The sequence below is a fragment of the Trachypithecus francoisi genome, unplaced genomic scaffold (assembly GCF_009764315.1).
Source record: "Trachypithecus francoisi isolate TF-2019V2 unplaced genomic scaffold, Tfra_2.0 Lachesis_group0, whole genome shotgun sequence".
Lineage (NCBI taxonomy): Eukaryota > Metazoa > Chordata > Mammalia > Primates > Cercopithecidae > Trachypithecus > Trachypithecus francoisi.
The window spans coordinates 184,522,589-184,545,972 of NW_022681453.1; the positions used below are offsets into that span (position 1 = coordinate 184,522,589).

The window sequence follows — 23,384 nt, forward strand, 5'->3', positions numbered from 1 at the left end:
TAACACTGTTGAACAGCTTCTCCATACATATTTTTCTGATCCGACAAATGCTAGATTTAAAACATCCTAAACCAAAAGGAAATGTATGCATATATTGTATACTATTTTTGAGTAGTGAGATGCAAGGTGAATTATATTTCCTCTTTTCTAGAATATATTTATTCTGTAAATTGAAAATATGCACATGTATGTGTATGTACATATATGTATTATATATAACACATGTTATATGTATAGGTATATCTTTAGTATATGTATGTGTGTGTATGTACATGTATCTGCCTATCCAATTTCTTATATGACTTTTACTGTTGAAACTAAAGGTTAGCCTCGTCTGGGCTGGAACTCATCTCCTTTTTCTGTCATTGCTATGAATCTAGAAACTATACCTCTCACCCTTTTTAAAGTACCTTTCTGCCAAGTACACAACAGAAATACTTGGGTGTTAGGAACCAAGATCATATGACTATTTTGCTTCTCATTTGAACTGCTCTTGAGCTCATTTCCTTGTTACCACCACACTTTCACGCTCCTGTTCAGAGGAGCCATACTTAGCTATTTTATTTTATTTGTTGCTTGCCCAGAATGGATAAAAAAGTCTTAGGCACTGTGCCGGTGCTCAGTAATTACATCATTATTGCAGGAATATTTCCTACCCATTATATATGTGGGATGGATAACAGAGCAGTTTTTCAGCTAATGTCATATATTTGGAATGTGGTTCATGTGCAAAATTATAATTGATAAAACATCTGTTTTAAACAAGAATAAGACAAGTAATAATTTAAAAATACTAAGGTATCTGCCAATCATGTGCCTACTAAATGAAACAAAAGTGAAACTTCCTTTGTCAGCACAATTGACTTGGCTCTTACTAAGTACTAAATATTTGGCACACTGAAATCAACCCACTCACATATACCCTTGCAGTTTCCCCAATATAACCATAACTTTTAATTTTGTCTGGCCTCAGGCTCAACTTTCAATAGGTTCATTTCTAACTTAGGACCTCTTTCCTGTTCTTTCTTTGCTTTTCAGGCATCTGGATGACTGATGTGTCACAGAGGCTGTTTTTCAAAGTTTTCCCTGTATAACATTTTCATTCTTGCAAGGCAAGCCTGGAATCTTGGGTTTGATCTTCCTCTGGTTGTCTTGGACCCAGCCTCCTTTTGGAAATTTTTAGCAGAAAGTTCAGCTTTGTTGGGCTATTTTACTTCAACTCAGTGCAATCCAGAAATGCCAACAGGCATTGGCATCCCTCAAAAACTTGTTAATGTTCATATATGTCATTTTGATATTTTGCTTGGCCATTATCTGGTGCAAGTTCAAGACTATATTATGTAAGATCATGTCATTTGCAGGGCCTTCACTTTGGGGAGCTTTTTAGAGCTGTTGTCTTTCAAATGCTTCTGATGGACTTCCAAAGCTCTATACTTTTATTTTTATCAGAACTTCTAGCATCTATTAATCCAAACTTCTTATACTTTTTAAATTAAATGAATCGTGAATTTTGTGTTCTGTCTATAAATGTATCTTTGTAAGGTCTAAGTTAATCCTTGTCTACCCATAATCAGTAGCTCCCTTACAATTTGACTATCACCTTCTAAAGACTAGGAAAAGAAAATCTCTTTCTCTCACCCCTTCTCTCTCTTTTTAAATAGTTACCCTTCTTGACGGAAGGGTAAATTCAGAAATACTTTTGTATTAAAAACCAAGAGCATGGGATTTCTTCACTTCTTGTGTGAATTGCCCTTAGTCTGTTTCCTTGTTACCAATACGTGTAGAAGCTTCATGTGAGGAGGGTCCATGCTTAGTTATTTTTTATTTGCTTTTTTTTTTTTTTTTTTTTGCTTTCCTGAAATTGATGGCAAGGTCTTAGGCACTGTGCAGGTGCTCAATAATTACGTTATTATTGAAATAATATCTACTACCCATTATTCATGTTGATGTGGATAGTAGAGTAGTTTTTCACCTAATGTCATATATTGGAGAGGAATGAGCATTCTGCATTTAATACTTTTCTCTGTGCCTGCTCTGCATTCAAACTGCCCTGGCTTATTTCTGTCATTGCGCTCTCTTCACCTATGCCAGCACCCATGCCAAGGCCTGCTGAGCGTGCTTGTGCAGTTTCTGACATGAAAACCTCCTCTAGGCTAACTAGGCCGAGGGCCAGCCAGTCCTTTTTTCCTCTTTAGTCTTCAGCAGCTGTCATTCAAACTAATTGCTTGTATTCAGTGTAATTGCATCTGGATTGGTAGAAATCCTAGAATATAGAGAGGCTGTCATTACCTGAATTGAAAACCAGTCGTCACCTATCCCGGGTCGCTTAGGAAATTGCTTTGTTCTGTTCTCTAGCATCCATCTTCTTTCATGTTTCTCAGTTCTTGCCATCTCTCCTTGGTGAGCATAAAAATCAATCTTTTGTACTCCCTTCTCTTTCCAGAAGAACCTGCCATCTCTCTCTACTTAAGTGAATCCTTAGTGCTTTTTATGTGCAATTATTTAGAAACAGCTCCTTCTTCTAGCCCACTGCATATTAATCATATTTCAAATGGAGCATCTAGAATTTATCAAAAGACACATGAATGTTTTGGGATTATGTTTTAAAATTCTAGTTATGATCAGTTTTTCATACTTCCTTAGTTTTCACTGGGGTAAATCAAAACCATACAGAAATATAGTAAAAAATATAGTAAAAATCCTTTCTTTTTCCTTTCCATTGTGCATGTACATGTGTATGTGTGTGCATGTGTGTGTGTGTGTGCACAGCATGAGACTTATTTTGAAATAATTCCAGATGGAGTTGTATGCCTTTGTGATTTTTTTTTTTTAAGTTAAGTACCTAGAATTTTTGTCTTATCTTTTTAAAATATAGGACAAATGAAACACAGGAAAATTAAAGATTAGAACACTAAATGGGCTGATAGATTTTTTAATATTGAGCTTTTAAAATTCATTTTTCAAATTGCTGATTTGGGAGGAAAAATGGGTTGCAGTTTTGAAGCTAGAGGAGAGCTAGTTTCCAAAAAGAACATTCATTTAAAACAATAAAATGCAGCTACGTGATAGGAAAACAAGTGCCTGGAAAATGAAGAACATAAAAAAAGAGAGAGCAAGACCAAACAGTTGATGTTGTCACTGTTTTGCAAATATAATTCCCGCACATTTGCTTCCCCATCACAGCACGTTATTGTTGGTTATGAAACTGATTAGGATTTAGATATGTTTCTGAATATGCAACATTTAAAGTTTCTTGTTACAAACACACAAATATATTTGTACTCAAAAGTTGTGCTAATAATGGGGAATACTCACCTCTGGTTACTGTTCCTAAGTGATCTGAAGTCAAGGCTTTTGCTCTCTACGAGTGAGCATGTTGTTTGGCCTTACCACAATCTCAGCATTTCCCTCCCCAACTTGCTCCATTTTACTTTCTTAATTTATTGAACTATACAATATATAGGGGAAGTGCATGACCTGCACACATCTGAAGTCCAGACCTTAATACATTTTTGCATATGTGAAAATTAGTGTAAACTTCACTCAGAATAAGACCCAAAGTATATCTCATCTTCCTTTCGGTTTCCTCAGGCTCTCCCAGAGGTACTGCTGTTCTGACTTCTGTTACCGTTGATTAGGTTTCCCTGATCTTGTAGGTAATAAATGAGATTTCACAGTAGATGCCCTTTTGTGACTGATTTCCTTTATTTACAATATTCACTTAGTTAATTAGCTTAGTTCCCATGTTATAACAGTCTGTTCTTGTATGAATATCATATGTACTTTTTTTCACTAGAATATTTCATTTTCTCTGGGTCAGTTTTTAAATTCTTTACCTATCTTCCTTTTTTTTTTTTTTTTGACAGGGTCTCACTCTGTCACCCAGGCTGGAGTGGTGCAGTGGCATGATCTTGGCTCACTGCAGCCTCCCTCCTGGGCTCCAGTGATCCTCCTACCTCAGCCTCCTGTGGAACCACAGGTGTGCACCACCATGTGCAGCTAATTTTTTGTATTTGTTTTTAGAGACAAGAGTTTCACTCTGTTGCCCAGGCTGGTCTTGAACTCCTGAGCTCAAATAATCTACCCACTTTGGCCTCCCAAAGTGCTGGGATCATAAGCATGAGCCACCGTGCCTGACCCTTGCTCCCTTTTGTTGCAAATTTTTCTCATGTGACTGAAGATCCTTGGTTGTTCTTTATTTATCTTGTTGACGAATAAGGCTGCTGTTCTTTTCTCTGCCATCACACACTTCTTACCCTGGATAAGAATACTCATGCAAGCCTTGTGTATCAGAACAATGTATGGATTGAGATGCTTTAGAGTATGTGCTAGGGCAGAGCTCAGCATGCTGCCTCCACTATCTCCCTTATGCCAAGATAAGGAGGACCTTCCACTGAAACATCGACCCCATCCTGTGAGCCCCATTCTCTCTAGGTATTTTGCTCAGGTTCCTAGAGAATATTTCTGTGACTTCAACTTGTAAACAAATATTCCTACTGCTCCTTTTCTAATAACGTTACAGGACTTACTGAAAAGGGAAGAGAAGACCCACAAGTAGTTCTGTGAACAGTTTGCCAATCCATTTCCCCATGTTCTGATGCTTCTCATTATTGATCTGTCAGTACTGGGTGTTACTTCACCTTGAAACACACCCTTCGCCTCATCTGACTTCTCATTCATTGATCAATAATTTTCAGTTACGACACGGGTTTTTTTTCATCATTACCCAATTGTTCCATGTACTCATTATGTAAAATTGGATAATTCACTTCAGTAATTTGGCATAATGGAAAGTGAATAGACTTTGAAGTCTTACTGACCAGGGTCATTTTCTAGTTCTCTCATTTACTGTTTTTTATATTTCTGAATAAGTTGCTTGGTCCCCCCGAGTCCTAATTTTCTTTAAAGTGGAAATGAGAATACGCATCTGCAGGTTGTTAGGAGAGCTAAGATCATACACGTAAGGTGCCTGTTACTGTGCTTGCCACATGCAAAATCAGTTTGTTCTCTCCTTTACACTCCCACACCCCCTCCTTTATTGCACTTTACTCTTCTCCTTTCAGCTTTGTATTCCCATAATTTTTCCAGGAATGGGACTTCATTTTCTCTTCTAAAAAGCAGAGAAATGATACCTTTCTTCCTCACAGGAATTGTAATGAGGCTCAAATGACGCTATTTTGTACACTACAAAATACTCCTCAAAGACAAAGCAATACTATGATGAATAGTAGTATTAATAATAGTAAACCATGCCATCATTTTATAAGGAAAAGAATGTGTATATTAGCTTTTCCATTACAAGATGATTCTGTGATGTACTACGTTTAAAATCTAAAACCCCGGGTATCCTTGCTTATGTCTATTTCAAGAAATGAGTGAATGGATGTGTTATGTGACATTGTATATTTATTGGAAGAACTGATAATGATTCTGAATTGGTGACAAGGCTTAGTAGCGGCAAAATAAATGTATTCGTAAATAACTTGTGACTGAATGTAGCTGGAGGTGTGTAACTGGAAAGCAGTCGTTACCCTTCAGTGTATGTTATCTCGCTAATGGCTGTGAGGTGCAGCGCAGCAAAACATCTAACTTTATAAAGATTGGTTCTCCACAGGCCTCTCCACTGGGTACCTCCATCCACAGATACATTTAGCTTTGGCAAAGCTCCCTGAAGGTTGTCGATTTATTTGCCGCTTCTTAAATTGCTATGGGCTCCCACTGTCACCTAGCTTAAGCTATGGGTCACAAACAGTAAGGCCTTCACACTGGTGAAGGTTTTAGGGTCTTAGATTTCCACTGCCCTGCCCCTTTACTTTAGGTTACTTTTTGAGTGTCTAGCAGAGTGATTCTTTATGTCAAAGGAGAGATTGAGAAGCTTGCGTGGACTAAGCTCTGATTCCATTGCAGGCCAGCCCTTTGTGAATCCCGATGGAACTCCTGCAATATACAACCCACCCAGCAGTCAGCAGCCCCTGCGAAGCGCCATGGTGGGGCAGTCCCAGCAGCAGCCGCCACAGCAGCAGCCCTCCCCGCAGCCCCAGCAGCAGGTCCAGCCACCACAGCCACAGATGGCAGGCCCTCTGGTCACTCAGGTAAGGCGCTGATTGGAAGGCAGGGAAGGGAAGTACCCTGAGATGAAGGCTGCATAGTCCTCAGAGCAGCACTGAATCAGGGAGAAGGGTATATTTTACACTCAAGTCTCATAAATAAAACCTGACAGCATAGAATTCTTTGCAGATTGACAGGATTTTATCTGGATCCTTAAGTTTAGATAGAGGCGAGTGTCCCATCCAGTAACTTGCAAGTTGAAGGCACGAAAGCAGGGAGAATAAATGATTTTTTCTTAGGTCTAAATGTCCTTTTTTAAATATATGGAGAAGCCTTTGTCAGAGACTGAACTCTAGGTCTTTGCATCATCTTCCTCCCCCATTCCCATCACAAATCAAATGCTCATGTCTGCAAAGAGTCAATATTGAATTCTTCATCAATGGGAAGAACAGAAATCAGTCAATTCCAAGGAGGACTGGCTGTTCCTACATACTCCTCTTAGAGAGTTGCGGAGCCGCCTTCCTTTGCTAGGAAGACACATAGATGTGTCCATAGAAACCCAAAGTATCTCAGGTAGGCTGCTAGAGTGAAACTCATTTTAAATTTTTGATATTACTTATTTGTTTTGGGGCAATATTTTCAGACCCAGAGGATCTAACCAACAATATCAAATGTATATCAGTAACTTCTTAAAGAAATAATCACTAAATGCAAATGAGCCTCTCTCAAGTATGTCTGGCTCTGGTCTTTCAGAACCTTGACTTTTCTTTGGTGGCTAGTTGTCCCCTCTGGAGCACACTGAACCTCGACAGCCTCTGAAGGACAGTGGTGTACATCTTGTGAGATTTCAACCCCAGTGCTTTTCTGTCACCTGATTGATTTTTTCTTTCCCCTAGTCTGTCCAGGGACTGCAGGCTTCTTCCCAGTCAGTGCAATATCCGGCAGTCTCTTTTCCTCCCCAGCACCTCCTGCCTGTGTCTCCAACGCAGCACTTTCCCATGGTACTGTATTATGTGTATATGACATTTTCCCCTAGGAGAGCATATTCACTGATTTTAGTACCTTTTTGTGTGCCACTGGCTGACACTGAGTGGGAGCCTGGGCTGACTGTGAGGGGGTATGTGTGAATGTCTCATTTCTGAATATTACAGCCCATCTCTGCAAAACAATGGTTTCCTTTCTGTCATCTTTCTGTTCCATGCTGAGTGCTTCTGTGGTCTGGTACCCTCTTAAGAATATACCAGCTAAGCAGAAACTGAATGCCTTCAGAGTTAGAAACCAGGAACAGAAAGATACAGGAACTTTGCATGATGGTTTGGGAAAGATCTCAAAGATGGTGTTGGGATGGGAACCATCGTCACTCTATGCTCCTGATGTAGGTGTCCCTAGGATTCCAATCTTCCAATTTTCTTTCATTTTTCCCTCAAGTCACTAGGTCACTTTGAACAACAGCTTAAAGGATGAGCATTGCTCCTAAATTTCAGATCAGGCCAGTGAACAAATACTCCCTCATATAGTAATATAATCCCACCCAGCCTGTTGGCGATACTGGTCCTGGCTCCATCTTTGCAGCAGCACTGGGGGTGATGAGTATGGTTGGTTCTGCCTTATGGGTGTTCTGGAGAGGCAAATTCTGTGGTTTCTGCTGGGAAGACAAGCTGACCCTTCAGGACAGAACATCAAGCCCTTCTTGTGTACAACACCATCCTGAGGAGCCTGTGCCTTCAGTGGAAAAATAATAATTTGTTTCCATTGAAAGAGAAATACTTGGATCAAAATTGTTGCTGTCTCTGACTCGGGATGATTAAAACCTGATTTATCATGTTGTGTTCTCTTGTTATGTTTTGGCTGAAGAATTATTTTATTTTACTTTTTCCAAATTGTACTTCCTGTCTCTCCCACAACTCCAAGAATGTGTCCTGTGTGTCTGCCTCAGAGTGCCTCTTTTATTACCAAACTGATCCTGCGAATTCCCTCATTTATTTCCATGACTTGCAGCGAGACGACGTGGCAACACAGTTTGGCCAGATGACCTTGAGCCGCCAGTCCTCGGGGGAGACGCCTGAACCCCCATCAGGTCCTGTCTACCCATCCTCCCTTATGCCACAGCCAGCCCAGCAGCACAGCTATGTCATCGCTTCTACAGGCCAGCAGCTTCCTACAGGAGGATTTTCAGGCTCTGGCCCTCCCATTTCCCAGCAGGTCCTCCAGCCCCCTGCCTCACCACAGGGATTTGTGCAACAGCCTCCGCCTGCACAGGTAGGTGTGCTTCCTCATGCCTGTGACCTACAGCTGATTTCTGATGCATTTTGACCTTTACCTTTCTATGTAGAATATAACCAGATTCAATCCCTCCTCCCTTTCTAGTCTATATTAATATTCCTCACCAACAGGAAGTAGTGTATTTTTTCTTGCATCAGTTGTTCAAAGTTATAGGGCTCAGAAAGTGAGTTGAATGTAACTGATCCAACTGCCCATGAAAACCACAGGGAAATATCCCATTTTCCAGGCTGCTGGTACAGGGACCAGAAGAAAGCATTATCTCCCATGTGACGTCCTGCTCAGGGGATTGCCAGGAAGGAAAAGCCTTGGGGAAGGGAAAGGTCTGCACCTAGAGGACTTTTTTTTTTTTTTTTTTGACACGAGGTCAGGAGATCGAGACCATCCTGGCTAACACGGTGAAACCCCGTCTCTACTAAAAAATACAAAACAAAAACAAAAACAAACAAAAAAAAAAACTAGCCGGGCAAGGTGGCGGGTGCCTGTAGTCCCAGCTACTCGGGAGGCTGAGGCGGGAGAATGGCGTGAACCCGGGAGGCGGAGCTTGCAGTGAGCTGAGATCCGGCCACTGCACTCCAGCCCGGGCGACAGAGACACTCTCTTGCTGCTGCTCCAAAACTGTGTTCTTTCCTTTCTTATCAATTCACAAGCATTTTCTGGGGCTAATCTGCTGCTCCAGGCAGGAGCTCCTCTATGAATATAAAGGAGGAAGGTAAGCTGATATCCACGGTCCTTCTCTCTCCCTAAGGGGAAGCAGAGCTCACACGTCTCTCACAGGTAGCCATTAATCATATTTAATTGACTTGAGCATGTAAGACACCACAGATCACTGATTTTTACTGTCTTCTCAAAGACTGATTATGTGTTACTGTTCACCACCAAACATCTCTGGTGCTCTCTTGGGTATCCCTTGCAGAATATTAGAAGTGATTACTGTCAAGATATAAAATGCACAGAGGCATTTTCTGGTCCATTTTCAAGGCACACAGATCCCAGGAAAATTCCATCCTAATTATGAAGTATTGCCTGGGAAGAACTGTTTAAAGTGCAGTGTCACCTTCCTATCATTTGTTTCACTGCCTTAACATCTTGAATAAATTATTTTCTTTTCAAGCCACACAAAACCCTCTACCATGAAATAATTGTCACTAAATTGTTCATTTTATTTTGAGTGATTAATTAATCGTTCCTCTTCAGTTGCCTTCTCTGTAATATCTCTTCGCAAGTGGGATCTTAAAAGATGTGTAAAATAAGTTTAAGTTACAGGAGGAAGGGCTTCATTAATGTATTCATACTTTCACCGATAAATTAATAACTTCAAGCTTCATTATTGGGAAAAAGTAATTTAGCTCTTTTGGCCTGAAAAGTATTTAAGTGTCCTTACTAATTTCTGCTGTCAAACAAAATGTAAGCAGAATGTTTAATTAAAGATCTTTAAATAAATAAATAAATAAATAAATAAATAAATAAATAAATAAATAAAATTTAACCAGGCTTGGTGGCTCAGACTTTTAACTCCAGCACTTTGGGGGGCTGAAACAGAAGGACTACTTGAGCCTGGGAGTTTGAGACCAGCCTGGACAATACAGGGAGACTTCATTCCTGCAAAAAATTTTAAAAATATAGCTGGGTGTGGTGGCACATTCTTGTGGTCCCACCTATTTAGGAGGCTGAGGTGGGAGAATCGCTTGAGCCTGGGATGTCAAGGCTACAATGAACCATGATGATATCTCTGCACTCCAGCCTACAAAACAATGCAGGACCCTATCACAAGAAGTGAAATAAATGAATAAATAAATAAATATTTTAAAAGGAAAGTCTTTCTTCACTGAAGGGATTTCAATATTAATCCACTGCAGAAACAAAAGCAATCCATAACCCCTGTTGTGTCTGTGACAGAAATACTTTCATTCCTTCTTTAATGGGTTTTATGAAAGATAGAAAGAGAGGTAGACAAAACAGGTGTCCATGGTTCATAATCAGTCTAGACATTTGTGAAATTCTTTTTGAAGAATCACAGATAAAGGTATAGGCTATAACCCATTGTAACTTTCAATTTAGTAAACATTTTAAAATCTGATTACCCAACTATGGAACAATGAAAATAACTTTGTTCAGATTCAGTCTACAACCATATGTGGAAATATGTTAAATTTCTTGCAGAAAATGAATCTATTTAATAAATAGAAAGGTCGATTTCATCTGACTCATCATGTATGCTTTCTAAATGCCCACCAGAAAGGTGAAGTGAAAAGCACATGGATGAGACAAAGAGGGAGTTGAAGAAGGGAAATGGGAGAAGTCCATTTTTTTTTTATAGTTTCTTCTTTCTTTTCTCTTCAAATCCACTCATTTTTGGATTCTCTATATTTTAACATGATTGGTTGAAAATACACGCTTTCATCCTTTGGGGCTATTCTTACTCCTTTCTCCCTTCACCTCTCTCCTTTCAAACCTTTCATACTGATCTTTTAAAAGATTGCTGTTAACCTGGCCTTCTTCCCATCCTCTCTGAGAAAGGATAAGGATAAACCAAGAGCTTATTTGCTTCATCCGGAAGGGGATCATCATTCCCAGGAGCTGACCAAAGCGCCACCTTGGAGTGGCGCCGGATACAAGTAGCCAAATCTCTAGCATAGCTTGCAAAGGTATCACAGAAGCTATATCTGGGAAAAAGAACAAAAACAAACCAAACAACAACAAAAATTGAGTTTAAAATTTTTTCCATGCAGTTGTACTTTTATTGTAACCATTAGTGCTCATCACAACATGTATAAGTATAAATTCCTTCATCCCTGAGGATAATTTATGTTTTATATCGAACATAAGAAGGGAGATCAAGGAATAGATATCACATTCATGAGCTTACATCTTATCAAGACACAGTCTTTTCTAAAGGAGCAAAATGCTATTTCCTACAAAACACATAAATATAAATGCGGACAAATAAATTCGATGATAGTTGTTCTTATTTTTAATATTGGTAGGCGGGGGGAGGAGGGAGGGATTGCATTGGGGAGTTATACATGATATAAATGATGAATTGATGGGTGCTGACGAGTTGATGGGTGCAGCACACCAACATGGCATAAGTATACATATGTAGCAAACCTGCACATTATGCACATGTACCCTAGAACTTTAAGTATAATAAAAAAAAAAAAATTAAAAGTCACCAAAAAAAAAAAAAAGAAAAAAATATATATTGGTAGGCATCTGATGCATTTTGCTAGTCATCTTTAACAGCACCAGAATTTGCCAGAGCATAGCTAAATGCCATTATTACTCCAGAATTATTTGTTTTTTATTGTTATATGCTGCCTGACAAAAAAAGAGAGAAGTAGCAAGAACGAATCACTATAAGCAATGTGTACAATAACTTAGTTACCAGATACTGACCCAAGATTGCTTTAGAATCATTCAGCCTCTTGCCCTTGAATATCCATATGTTATGTAGCCACAGTTATAATTCATCATGATTCCATGAAATTGCAGAGCTACAGGTTCATACAGATTAAGTTATATTTTGTTCTCACTTTATCCTGAGGCAGTAAAATATGGTACATACGTTTCAACAGCAGTATTGAAATAGAAAAGTGTTTCCTATTTGATCTGAGCAAATCAAAAAATAAAATAACCATGAAAATCACAGTTCTCAAATAATTGGCTTGTAATTTTATTCTATGTATATAATGTTTGTCAGCAGTCTACCAGGATACCTCAGTTGTCGTTTTAGAGAATATGATAGGCAAAAACTCAGAAGCACAGAGATGGAAAATAATTAACAAGATTAATAAGAAAGTGACCTTAATATAAATGAACTGAGCCAGGCAAAGAAGTCTATCAGATCAGGAAACATTTGATTTGGATCATAATCAAATAGTCAGAATACTTTCATTCCTTCTCAGTCATAAGAAAGTTAAGAAGGTAGCATCAACTGCATTTTTTTAATCATGTTTCCCCTTTTAGATTGAACAGACTTTTTTGAATAGTGGTACGTACCAATCATTCTGCAATGTGCTTTGAGAGACTGTCATATTTCATAATTGCATTTCCTGCTCCTTTTAGGCTACAGATCAGCAGTTTTCATGTTTCACCCCTGTTTCCATTAGAAAAGCAACTCAAGTTAGATATAATATTTTAAATGTAGTTTTTTGTTGTTGATGATAACTGTTTCACTCTCTCTTGTTTCATCTAAAATACACAAAAGTCTTGTTTTAAAACCACCATTGCATGATCACGACTAGGTCAGCAATTGAGCAGGATTTATCACAGATGGCTCATCTCTGCTCTATATGGCTGGGGTGGCTTGACTAGGGCTACACTCACATGCCTGGAACTGGAGGGTAACCAGTCAACTGGGGGTACCTGTGTTCCCCACATGGCCTCTTTCTGCAGCAGAATAGTCTGAACTTCTTTGTCTTTTGGCTGGGTTCCCTGACTACAGATGTGGAAGCTGCAAGTCTTCTTTAGGATCAGGCTTGAAAGTCTCAGACATCATTTATGCCTCGTGGCATTGGTAAAAGAAAGTCACAGAACCAGCTCAGATTTAAGGTTTGGGAAATGGATTTTGCCTCTTTACGGGAGAAGTAGCATGCCAATACATATAGGCATAGGAGAAGTTTGTGGTGGCCATCTTCACAACCTACCACAATTATAAGATGAAAACATATTTTATGTTTAAAAATTTACATTATCTACGTTCTCATTCTCTGCTTTCTTCCTCCTTTTTTCTACAGATGTCTGTATATTATTATCCATCTGGTCAGTACCCTACCTCAACCACGCAACAGTACCGGCCCATGGCCTCGGTTCAGTACAATGCTCAGAGGAGTCAGCAGATGCCACAGGCAGCACAGCAAGCAGGTACTTGGAATCTGTTTCCATTTTCTTCTCAACCCAGTTACTTTTGCTGGTGAATCTTGTACTCTTTGGATGAGTGTCCAAGCTTGGCAATTTAAATCAGCACATTTCCTCTACCCAGAGAAGATAACAAAGCATTTGATTGACTCTGTGTGGAAAAGTAGTAGGTGCAAGAAGGTGAAGCATATGTCAGACTAGCATACCTGGCATGCATGCTAAACAGCCTCCATAAATTATTTTTTGATCCTTCTTCTGTTAAAGCAGAAAGTCAACCACATCCGTACCTTTCTAGTTCATACTTTCTTTTATTTTTATTTTTTTCTTTTCAATTTGAAGAGAGTGCTTCCCCTGTTCTTAAGGCTAGGGAACCAAATTAGGTTGTTTCAATATCGTGCTAAAAGATACTGCCTTTAGAAGAAGGCTACTGACAATGCAGCGTGTCTCAGTGGAACTCTGACTCCATGGTTCACTTTCATGATGGCCACATGCCTCCTGCCCAGAGCCCGGCAGCCACTGTGCAGTGGGAAGGGGGGCCGATACACTGTACGAGAGTGAGTAGCAGGTCTCACAGTGAACCGGTCTCTTTCCCTACTGTGTCACACTCCTAATGGAATGCCGTTACCCAGAGAGCAGCAGGAACCCGACAGGGCTGAGTGACTTGTGCTAGGGAGAGGTTTGTGTCATTCCTGCTGGCCAAACTGCAAGAAAAACTGCTAATTGTCATGCTGAAGACCGCCTGACGGGGACACTCTGCCTTCCGTAAGTAGGTCATGTAAAGAGCACGTGCTCCTTGCTGCTGCTCATAGATGCCTGCTCCGTGATCTGATTTCTGCACTGAATCTATGTTATGCATATGGAATGTATACAGATCCATGTATGTAATATATACACAATATGTACCATTTTTATAAGCTATGAAAAAAGTGCAGTTCTTGCCAAGGATTAGCACCAATCACAGACACCCTAAGAATACTAATGCTGACACTGCTAGCATCCTGTCTGATTGGAGAAAGAATTAAATTCCCCTGTATTGTGGATGGCTGCATGTCCTTTGGTTTCTCTCATGGCCTATTTAAAGTCTGTGGGAGAAGAATTAGAGAAACCTGTATCTTCCAGCCAGATTTTGTCTTGTTTCAGCACTGTATTAGTTTGGGGAAGAACATATTTGACCTCTGAATTGACTTTAGACTTTTACAGTGTTTTGAGGACACTAAAGGGTTTCAAATAATGATTTATTTTAAGAAAATCACTTGGCAATATTTTCTCTGATTTGGGGAAAAATGTTATTATCTTTATCATTTTGGTGGTAACTGTGCTATCAGTTTAGATACCTGCTGTAGAAATGTGCTGCTTGCATTCTAGACTATCTTATCTTATGCTAATGTTAATTAAAGGGTTAATTTACCATCTTGAGGATCTTGGTGTAGAGGTTATGGGTAAGTTTTCTTCTTGGTTTCCAATGCCTTTAGAAGAAGAAAGATGCAGATATCTAATTATAACGATTTTTATTAGGTTTGGTGCCATTGTGTGGCAACTTTAAAAGAGATTATTTCAGTCTTGTGGTAGAGTGTCATCATACAAAATGTTACAAAATGTGCTGGACTCCACTAAACCCATAAACTCTAGATCTATGGGAGGGAATGAGAAAGTTAGATGAATATGATAACTGGGCAACAGAATTAGATTTCAAAAAAGTTTAGGCCTCCCCCACTGACTTCTACATTGCTTTTTCTCCTCTTCTCTAACTTCATTAGCGGATGTCAAAACAAGAGACAATATATGAGACATTTTTTACTCTTCAATAAAACACGATGGGAGAATTTAGGGATGTGGAAACACCCTTCCCCATTCAGTTAGAGACCTAACTGGCTCCAACTACATTCCATGGCAACCTGGTGGCTTTGGTTTGTCACATTCTTCCACATCACCACAAAAATGACACCCCCAAGGTGAGATAATGACACTGTAATGAGAAGAGTGCACTCTAGAGCAGCATCAAGCTCAATATAGAAGCAAAGCAGTGCCTAGGGTGTCAAGGAAGTGAGTGCCAGTTAATGTGACCTGTACAGGGTGAGGAGGTGAGAAAAGTGAAATGATCATATACAGTATTGTCCCCAGAAATGATGGCATTAGTATACACATGCAGACTGAGACCTTTGGCTCTTGGTTTTTGTGACCACCACACTGGATACCTGGTCTAAAATCCCAACACAGTTTCCACCACAGTGATGAATGTACCCACTATTTGGGAAAGCAGATGGTGTTCCCTGACCTTACACAGAAACGCTTCTGCTAATAAAATCCAGGTAACCAGCCCACACAGTGGCTCTTTGAGAGTGCACAGAGACTCTGGGTCCTACAGCTGGGAGGCCTTTTGTTGAGCCTAGGGAGGCTAACAGAAACTTTCCAAATGGACATGGCAGTCATTTGTGAGAGCAACTCTATGTGGATGGACTATCTCATAGAGGAAAGAGCCTCTTCAGATAACTACACAAGTTATATTTTCTGAAGGAACTAGAAGATAAGCCTTCTCCATCTTTAAGTCAAACTATGGGCTGCTATCAGCATGTCACCCTCCCACAGTGATGTTTTGGCTTGTTCTTCCTCCTGCCTCCTGCAGCTGTGTGTCTTGGGATCTGACCCTCTTCCATCTTCATCTGATACTGACACCAGATTGTGTCATAACATCCTCAGGTATCATGTGGTTAAATATTAGAGTGAGACAGAATTATTTCAGTTAAAGCCACATGAGATTTTAACCTGAATTTGCTTCTTGGCACTATTCTTAACCCTTATTTAATTGCAGTAAAAAGCCTCTCTTCCTTCTCCTACATTCTTGCCAGAATTGCAATCTCTTTCAGTTACTCCATCTTTCCTAGGACTTAAAACTCTACACAGTGAATTTTTGTAAAGTGAACTGGACACTATACTATTGATTAAATAGGACACCTGAGTTCCCCTGTGGCACAGTAGGGAGACATAAGTTCTTTATCCTGGTGATTTTGTACTCTTCGTCTGATCAGCACATGGTAAAAGGTTCTAAACATGTGGAAGAGGAAGCCTATGTTGGTGGTGATTATAAATAAAGAGAACTAATGTTGGGGCCAGGTGTGATGGCTTACACCTGTAATCCCAGCACTTTGGGAGGCTGAGACAGGTGGATCACCTAAGGTCAGGAGCTCGAGACCAGCCTGACCAACATGCTGAAACCCCATCTCTACTAAAAAAAAATACAAAAATTAGCCGAGCGTGGTGGCGAGTGCCGTAATCTCAGGTACTTGGGGAGGCCGAGGCAGGAGAATCTCTTGAACCTGGGAGGCGGAGGTGGCAGTGAGCCGAGATCACGCAGTTACACTCCAAATCCAGCCTGGGCAACAGAACAAGACTCCATCTAAAAAAAAAAAAAAAAAAAGGAAACACTAATGTTGAGGAAGTTTAGAGAAATCAAATGGTAGAGTTGCAAAATGATATTTGGAATTTGTAGCTACATTTGTGAGAAAAAGAAAAACCTTCCATTTATAAATATCTCCAACAGAAGAATTTGTTTATTGCCAATCTGACATTATCAGATACCTCCAATAGTGGGGAGACAGTTTTCCTTCTGAGGGAATTATTGATAGCCCAAGTCTGTGTAGAAGAGCAGTTATCAGGATAGATGCACTGCCTCATTAGCCAGGCATGGTGGTACTTTCCAGTAGTCCCAGAAACTTGGAGGAGTACAAAATCACCAGGATAAAGAACTTATGTCTCCCTCCTCTGCCTCAGGGGAACTCAGATGTCCTATTTAATCAATAGTATAGTGTCCAGTTCACATTATAAAAATTCATTGTGTAGAGTTTTAAGTCCTGAGGTGAGAGGATTGCTTGAGCCTTGGAGGTTGAGACTGCAGTGAGCCATGATCATCCCATTGCACTCCAGCCTAGGTGACAGAGCAAGGTCCTGTCAAAAAAGAAAAAGAATGAAAGAAGTGGGGGGAGGGAAGGAGGGAAGGAGAAAGGGAGGGAGGGAAAGAAGGAAGGAAAGAGGGGAGGAAGGAAAGAGAAAGAAAGAAAGAAAGAGAAAGAAAGGGAAGGAAGGAGAGAGAGAGAAAGGGAAGGAAGGAAGGAAGGAAGGAAGGAAGGAAGGAAGGAAGGAGGGAAGGAGAAAGGAAGGAAGGAAGGAAGGAAGGAAGGAGAAAGAAAGAGAGAGAGAGAGAGAGAAAGAAAGAAAGAAAGAAAGAAAGAAAGAAAGAAAGAAAGAAAGAAAGAAAGAAAGGAAGAAAGGGAAAGAAAAGGGAAGGAAGGAAGAGAGAGAGAGAAAGAAAGAAAGGAAGAAAGAAAGAAAGAGAAAAGAAAATCAGTTATCAGGTTATGGCTTGTTTATAAAAGGACTATAGTTTTAAAATCATTCTATCTTTGAAAGACTTGGAAGTGAGAATATCTTAACTGAAAACAGAGTTTCTCAATGTTCAGATATTGAAATGAAGTGCTGATGAACAAACGTTTCATTCCTTAATCTTTTAAGTTTATTTTAGTAGTTAGCTATCATGACATTTTTTAGTTAGTACCTGTGTTGCTATAGTTTTATTCTTGTTGAGAAACATATTTAAGGCCACAGAAATATTGGCAATTATCACATCTCCCATTGATTTGGGATGTCTAGTGGGCTAGTTTAATCACTACCACAAGTTTACAAGGGAAATATAGCATTCCTTCTTTACAGATAGGTGAAACTATTCCTCAGGGAACTAAAATAAATTATCCTGGGTCTCAAAGTTAACTGTGTAGGGATAAGCACCCCCAGACATGACTGGTTTTAAGCCCATGTGGTAAGCATTTTATTGGAACACCTTAAACATAGTTACCAGTTTTACCTTTATATGCTAACATGGATGATCGTATAAAAACTGGCATGTGGGAAATAAACCAGCATGCCCATGTTATAGAGGCAGGTAATATTAAGTTAATTGTTCAAGTACACAGGTTGACCTAAAAGCAGAAAATATAAGAGCCTTTATCTTCTGCCTCCCTACTGAGCTTGGGGTTCCATATTACTTTGTAGAGCTGGTCAATAACAACAAATGGCAGAGAGCAGCTGAGACATTTACATTCAAATCACACATTAGAAAGGAAAAGAAAACAAAGAAGAGTTTCTCTTAGATGGTTTCCAACTCCAAATTTCCTTTGAAGTTTGACTTAAAAAGAAATATACTTAGCTTCATTCTCAGCTCTCCAAAACCTTGGTCATTCCTAAAGGCAAAAAAAAAAAAAAAACTTATGAAGTCCTGTGTGTGTTCTTAAATGGAATTGGGGGAAGAATTTTGGTTTGTGTCAGAGTAACCCTAGCCTCATAAAATGAATAGGAAAGTGTTCCTTCCCTTTCTATTTTTGGAAAGAGATTGTGTAAAATTGGTGCTAAATCTTCTTTAAATGTTTATTAGAATTCTCCAATAAACCCATTTGACCCTGGAGATTTTCAGAAACATTTTTTAACCTTGTATTTTAAGATAGTTTCTGGAGATTTTAAATTATGAGTTAATTTTTTGTGATTATAGTATTCAGATTATATATTTCATCTTTGTTTAGTTTGGGTAGTTTGTGATCATTAAAGTCTTGGCCCATTTCTTCTAAGTTGCTGAATTTAGGAGTATAAAATTGATAGTTTTATTTCTTTACTATCTTTTCATAGCTTCAGGATATGTTATGATATCCTGTTTCATTCCTGATATAGATGGTTTTTAACTTCTCTCTTTTCATTTTTGTCAGTCTTGCTAGATTTATCATTTTTATTGATCTTTTCCAAGAACTAGCTCTCTGTTTCATTGATTTTTCTCTATTGTTTTAGCTTTAATTTCATTGATTACTGACTTATCCTTACTGTTTTATTATTTTCTTCCTTCTGTTAATTTTAGGTTTATTTTGCTTTTTTTGGTGATTTCTTAAGACAAGAAGATAGATTTTTTATTTGAGATTTTTTCTTTTTTAATGTAAATATTTAATGCTATAAATTTCCCTTTCAGTCTTGCTTTAGCTGTGTCCCACAGATTTTGATATGCTGCATTTTCATTTTCATTCATTTGTATATATTTTTAAATTTTCTTTGAGACCTCATCTTTGACCAGTGGATTATTTAGAGGTGTGTTGCTTAATGCCCCAATGTTTAAAGATTTTCCTTTTGTCTTCCTGTTATTGATTCTTGATTGATTCTATTACAGTTAAATAACATATTCTGTATGATTTCAGTTCTTATAAAATTTTTCAGGTGGTTTTATGACCCAGGAAATAGCCTATTTAGGTGAATGTCCCATAAGCACTTGAAAACACTGGGTATTCTGTGGTTGTTGGGTGGAATATTCTATATATATCAGCCAGATCAGGTTGGCTTATTTTGTTGTTCAGGTCTTCCATATTTTTTCTGTTTTTATGTTTACAGTTCCATCAGTTGCTGAGAGGTGGACATTCACAACCCCACCATAAAACTTTCTAAAGCCCTGGAATGAATTTCAAGGCAAAAGTTGCCTCCAGTGTCCCTGACATGCAAGGACAGAGGAGGGATTTAGTTTTTCAGACCATGCTATCTTTTAGTTCCTTTTGCAATTGAGTAAGAAATACTTCATCACCTAAAAAAAATGTTAATGTTTCATAAAAATAGTCTAGAAGGTAAAAGTCCTGTGAACAGTGAGTAGGCTTTGGGTGAGTTGTTCCTATAAGCTTCTGCCTGCATCTCTCGCTTGCCAGGCTTTCAGCCCCGTTGTTTAATGCCAGTAATGTTACTTTAGGTCTAGGTAGAAGAGTTATGAAGATGACCGTTTACAAAGGACAGTTCAACAATTCTGCCTTCCTAAGAAACCAAGAGGGTCTATATTCTTGAATACTGGAAGATAGAACAGTAGGAAATCAAGACAGCTACATAGCAGAGTAAAAAGAGTGAACAAGATCATGAGGGAACCTTAAGTTAAATTAAACTATAACTGCAGCAAATCATTTGGTATGGATTCTGAAACTGTAGAGATGTGTCTCACTTCTGCTTTATAAAAGGCCTTTTCTCTTCTACCCTCCCCTACTCCCAACTATCTGCTGAATGATTCATTTTGGGTCAAAAACAGTTTTATAGAGCATTTTCCATTAAAATGTTTTACTTTTGAAATTACAATTCAGGAGGAAGCCATGAAAAAAGAAATCCTAAAATGCATAATATTGCAAAACCCCATGCAGCTCTTATGGGTCTTCTTATGGTGATTTAATGTACCTCTCTTCTGTGTGAGTAAGTAAGTGATGCTCCAATCCGCCTTGCAGTAGTAGAGTTGGAATTTCTCATGGAAGACAATAGTGGAAGTCTTTGGAATTTTTTGGAATGTCTTTACTCACTCTTTTCACTTACATTTAAGATAAACCTCACTGTGGACTTTCACTTACAGTCTACTCAACAGCCAGAATGAGATATGACTACTATGAATATAAATAGAGTTTAAATACTTAACTTTGCTAAATGAGGAAATTGACAGTAGAAGGCCAGTCTCCTGTCCAATGCACTCTCTCTTATCCGAGCCAGAGAGGAGTTTATGCTACTTTAGCACTTACAGATTTAATAACAGATACAGATTTCAGAAACTCAGCAAGCTTATTCACAGTCTGACAAAGTGATTTGTCAGAGTCTACTCTGCCTATGTGAACTCAAAAGCATCTAATACCTACAACTTGTAAAGAGAGCACACAAACAAGACAAAACAATATCTCAGTAATTTGGAAATATGTTATTACCTATCCCCACTCATAAGAAAAGAATTAGAGATTCTCCAACTCTCAGAGTATGATCTTTTTCTTCCCAGATAGAGCAGGTGGAAATGAGTCTTTACAACAGCCCTCTTGTTTGTTCAACTAATTGGGGAAGCTAATGATGGATGCAGATAAATCAGGTTACAATGAACTAAAAATACATGTGAATAAAAGACATAGGAAAGAATGGTGAGGGAAGAGGAAACCAGGTCAGGTCAGGTCCTATTTGTTTTATTTTGCTGACTGACTGTGATAATGGTATCAATCAGGAATCTGCAGACAGCACTCTGACCTTTCGGATCTAGATGCCATTGAATCAATCCTGTATTCTACATCTGAGGAAACTATATGTGTTTAAAGAGTTCTTTGGTGAAGAATTGTGAAGTTGGAGGGGGTCAGCCTGTCAGAAATACAAACTTTAAAATAGGCCAGTTTTTGTTTCCCTCTGGAGCAAAAATTCAAAATGCCTTTCAACTCTTTAGTTATAGTTATTCAATTCCCTCTAGCTCTTCTGTAGACAAATCAACTCTAAGCCTCTGAACATTCGTAAAAACATCTTGCAAATGCTATCCCCAAGCCCTCTCATGGGAGATGAGAAGGTTACTATAACCAGGCTCCTCAAACTTTAATGTGCATGGAAACCCAGATCTTGTTAAAATGCATTTCAATGCAGAAGTTCTGGAGTGTCTTGAGATTCTACATTTTTAGCAAACTCCCAGGTGATGCTGGTGCTTCTGGTCTACTGTTTTGAGAGCAATGCAATAAATAGTACATTTTTATTCATGGCCAGTTCATATACAAGCTGTTGCAAAGGGAGGAGACCTACCTAAATTCATTATTTTATTTTACATTATTTGTATTACGCACAATTCTAATATTTCATAGTCAACATATCTAATCTTGTGAATTACAGCTAGTATTTAGAATTAATATGCTAATGTTTACAAATCCAAATTTTAAGAAACCATATGAATATAATGTGATTCCATGGCATAGTGGACACTCATAAATGAATGAATAATGTGTGTACCTATTTTCACTTTGGTATGGCAGGAGGTGAATATGTGTGTGTGTGAGAGAGAGAGAGAGAAAGAGAAAGAGAGAGAGAGAGAGAAAGAATTGTCATTTTAGCCAGATCTCTTGGTGGTTTAGTTTTCCCTTGTGGAAAATATGGTGCTTCAGGTAAAGTTGTTGTGTGAGTACTTAAAAGTCTAAAACAGAAATCTCTCAACCATCTAATTCAAGTATAAATAAGAGCAAAACCATGGTTAAATATTATGAAATCAAATAGAATTACAGCCTGACAAATCAATTCATGTCAACATATGAATATACACATTTTGTGTTTCAAAGTTCAAACACCCAAGGAATATGTCTCAGATCTTTTAGGACTCTTTCAAAGGTATAATATGTTTCAATGTTGGTATGCCTAGTGATTTGGGAATTTCAACAAATTTAAAATAATAGTACTCCCATCAAAACTCATTTCAGTTGTTCAGATGGCAGGAAATAACCGGACTGTGAAAATGTATCCCTATCATCCTTTGCTCCTGGCAGCTCTTTCCTTCAGTCATTTTAGTTTACTCTTGAATGAATAGTAGTGGAATGGACTTAGTGGCATGGCTGGCAGGAAGATATGATTATCTGTGGAACATGTATATTTGAGAAGAGACCAAAGCCACAATTTCTTGTCTGATAGTTCTCCATAGAAATTCAATAAATAGCAGCGTGTTTAGCTTTTTTGTTTCTCCTTTCAGAAGTAATGTTTCTGACATAACAGCGAGCTGTTAGTATTAATTACTCCAAGTAAGACATAATGTTATTGCCTCTTTAATGTTGTTCTGAAGCACATTTGGGATGGGGCAAAATGTACCTTAATGGAATCTACAAGTTTATTTAACCAAAGCAGTTGAGTAAGTTTGATAGTGAATCCAGTATTTTTAGCTTGACTGATTAATATAATTGTCAATATAATTGAGAAGGGTTTTCTTTTTTCAAATATCTCTTTTCTCATTCTTTGTGCTTCTGCTATTCTTCACCTTGATTTTTTGCTCCTTGAGGTTGGCTGGAGATGGGGAGAAGGAGCATCAGAGCTAAAGAAAGAATGTGGAATACTGGTATGACCAATAGATACATTAATTTATGAACAGTAGGATTTTGTCTTTATACCTTAATTTCCCTCCTCTAAGAGTTGATTATTCTTTAAAAAAAGATGTATTTTCCTAAAAATTTACATATATTTTAATATTTAGGGTCCATTAATCTTTTTATTTTTTTATTTGAGAAAACAGGTATAACTAATAACACTAAGAAGCAATGCAAAAGTTGTTACACTTGACAGCTCTAAGGACATGATTTACAATTTGGGTGTCTGCATTATGATATTTCCAAAAGCAGAGGGGTGAGTTATTAAAGAGTGACACAAGGATTTAATTGTCT

General features: G+C 38.5%; 1 protein-coding gene across 16 annotated transcripts in view; it reads left to right on the forward strand.

The window, feature by feature from the left end:
- ARPP21 (cAMP regulated phosphoprotein 21) overlaps window positions 1–23,384 on the forward strand; it is a 158,917-nt gene that overhangs the window by 94,500 nt on the left and 41,033 nt on the right. For 14 of the 16 annotated variants that reach the window (XM_033212973.1, XM_033212977.1, XM_033212978.1 and 11 more), the window contains 4 exons: window positions 5,908–6,092; window positions 6,945–7,049; window positions 8,047–8,307; window positions 13,068–13,194. In XM_033212973.1, the coding sequence (XP_033068864.1) occupies window positions 5,908–6,092; window positions 6,945–7,049; window positions 8,047–8,307; window positions 13,068–13,194 (678 nt within the window). The remainder of the gene's footprint in view (window positions 1–5,907; window positions 6,093–6,944; window positions 7,050–8,046; window positions 8,308–13,067; window positions 13,195–23,384) is intronic. The other 2 variants (XM_033212984.1, XM_033212986.1) reach the window with 1 other exon arrangement.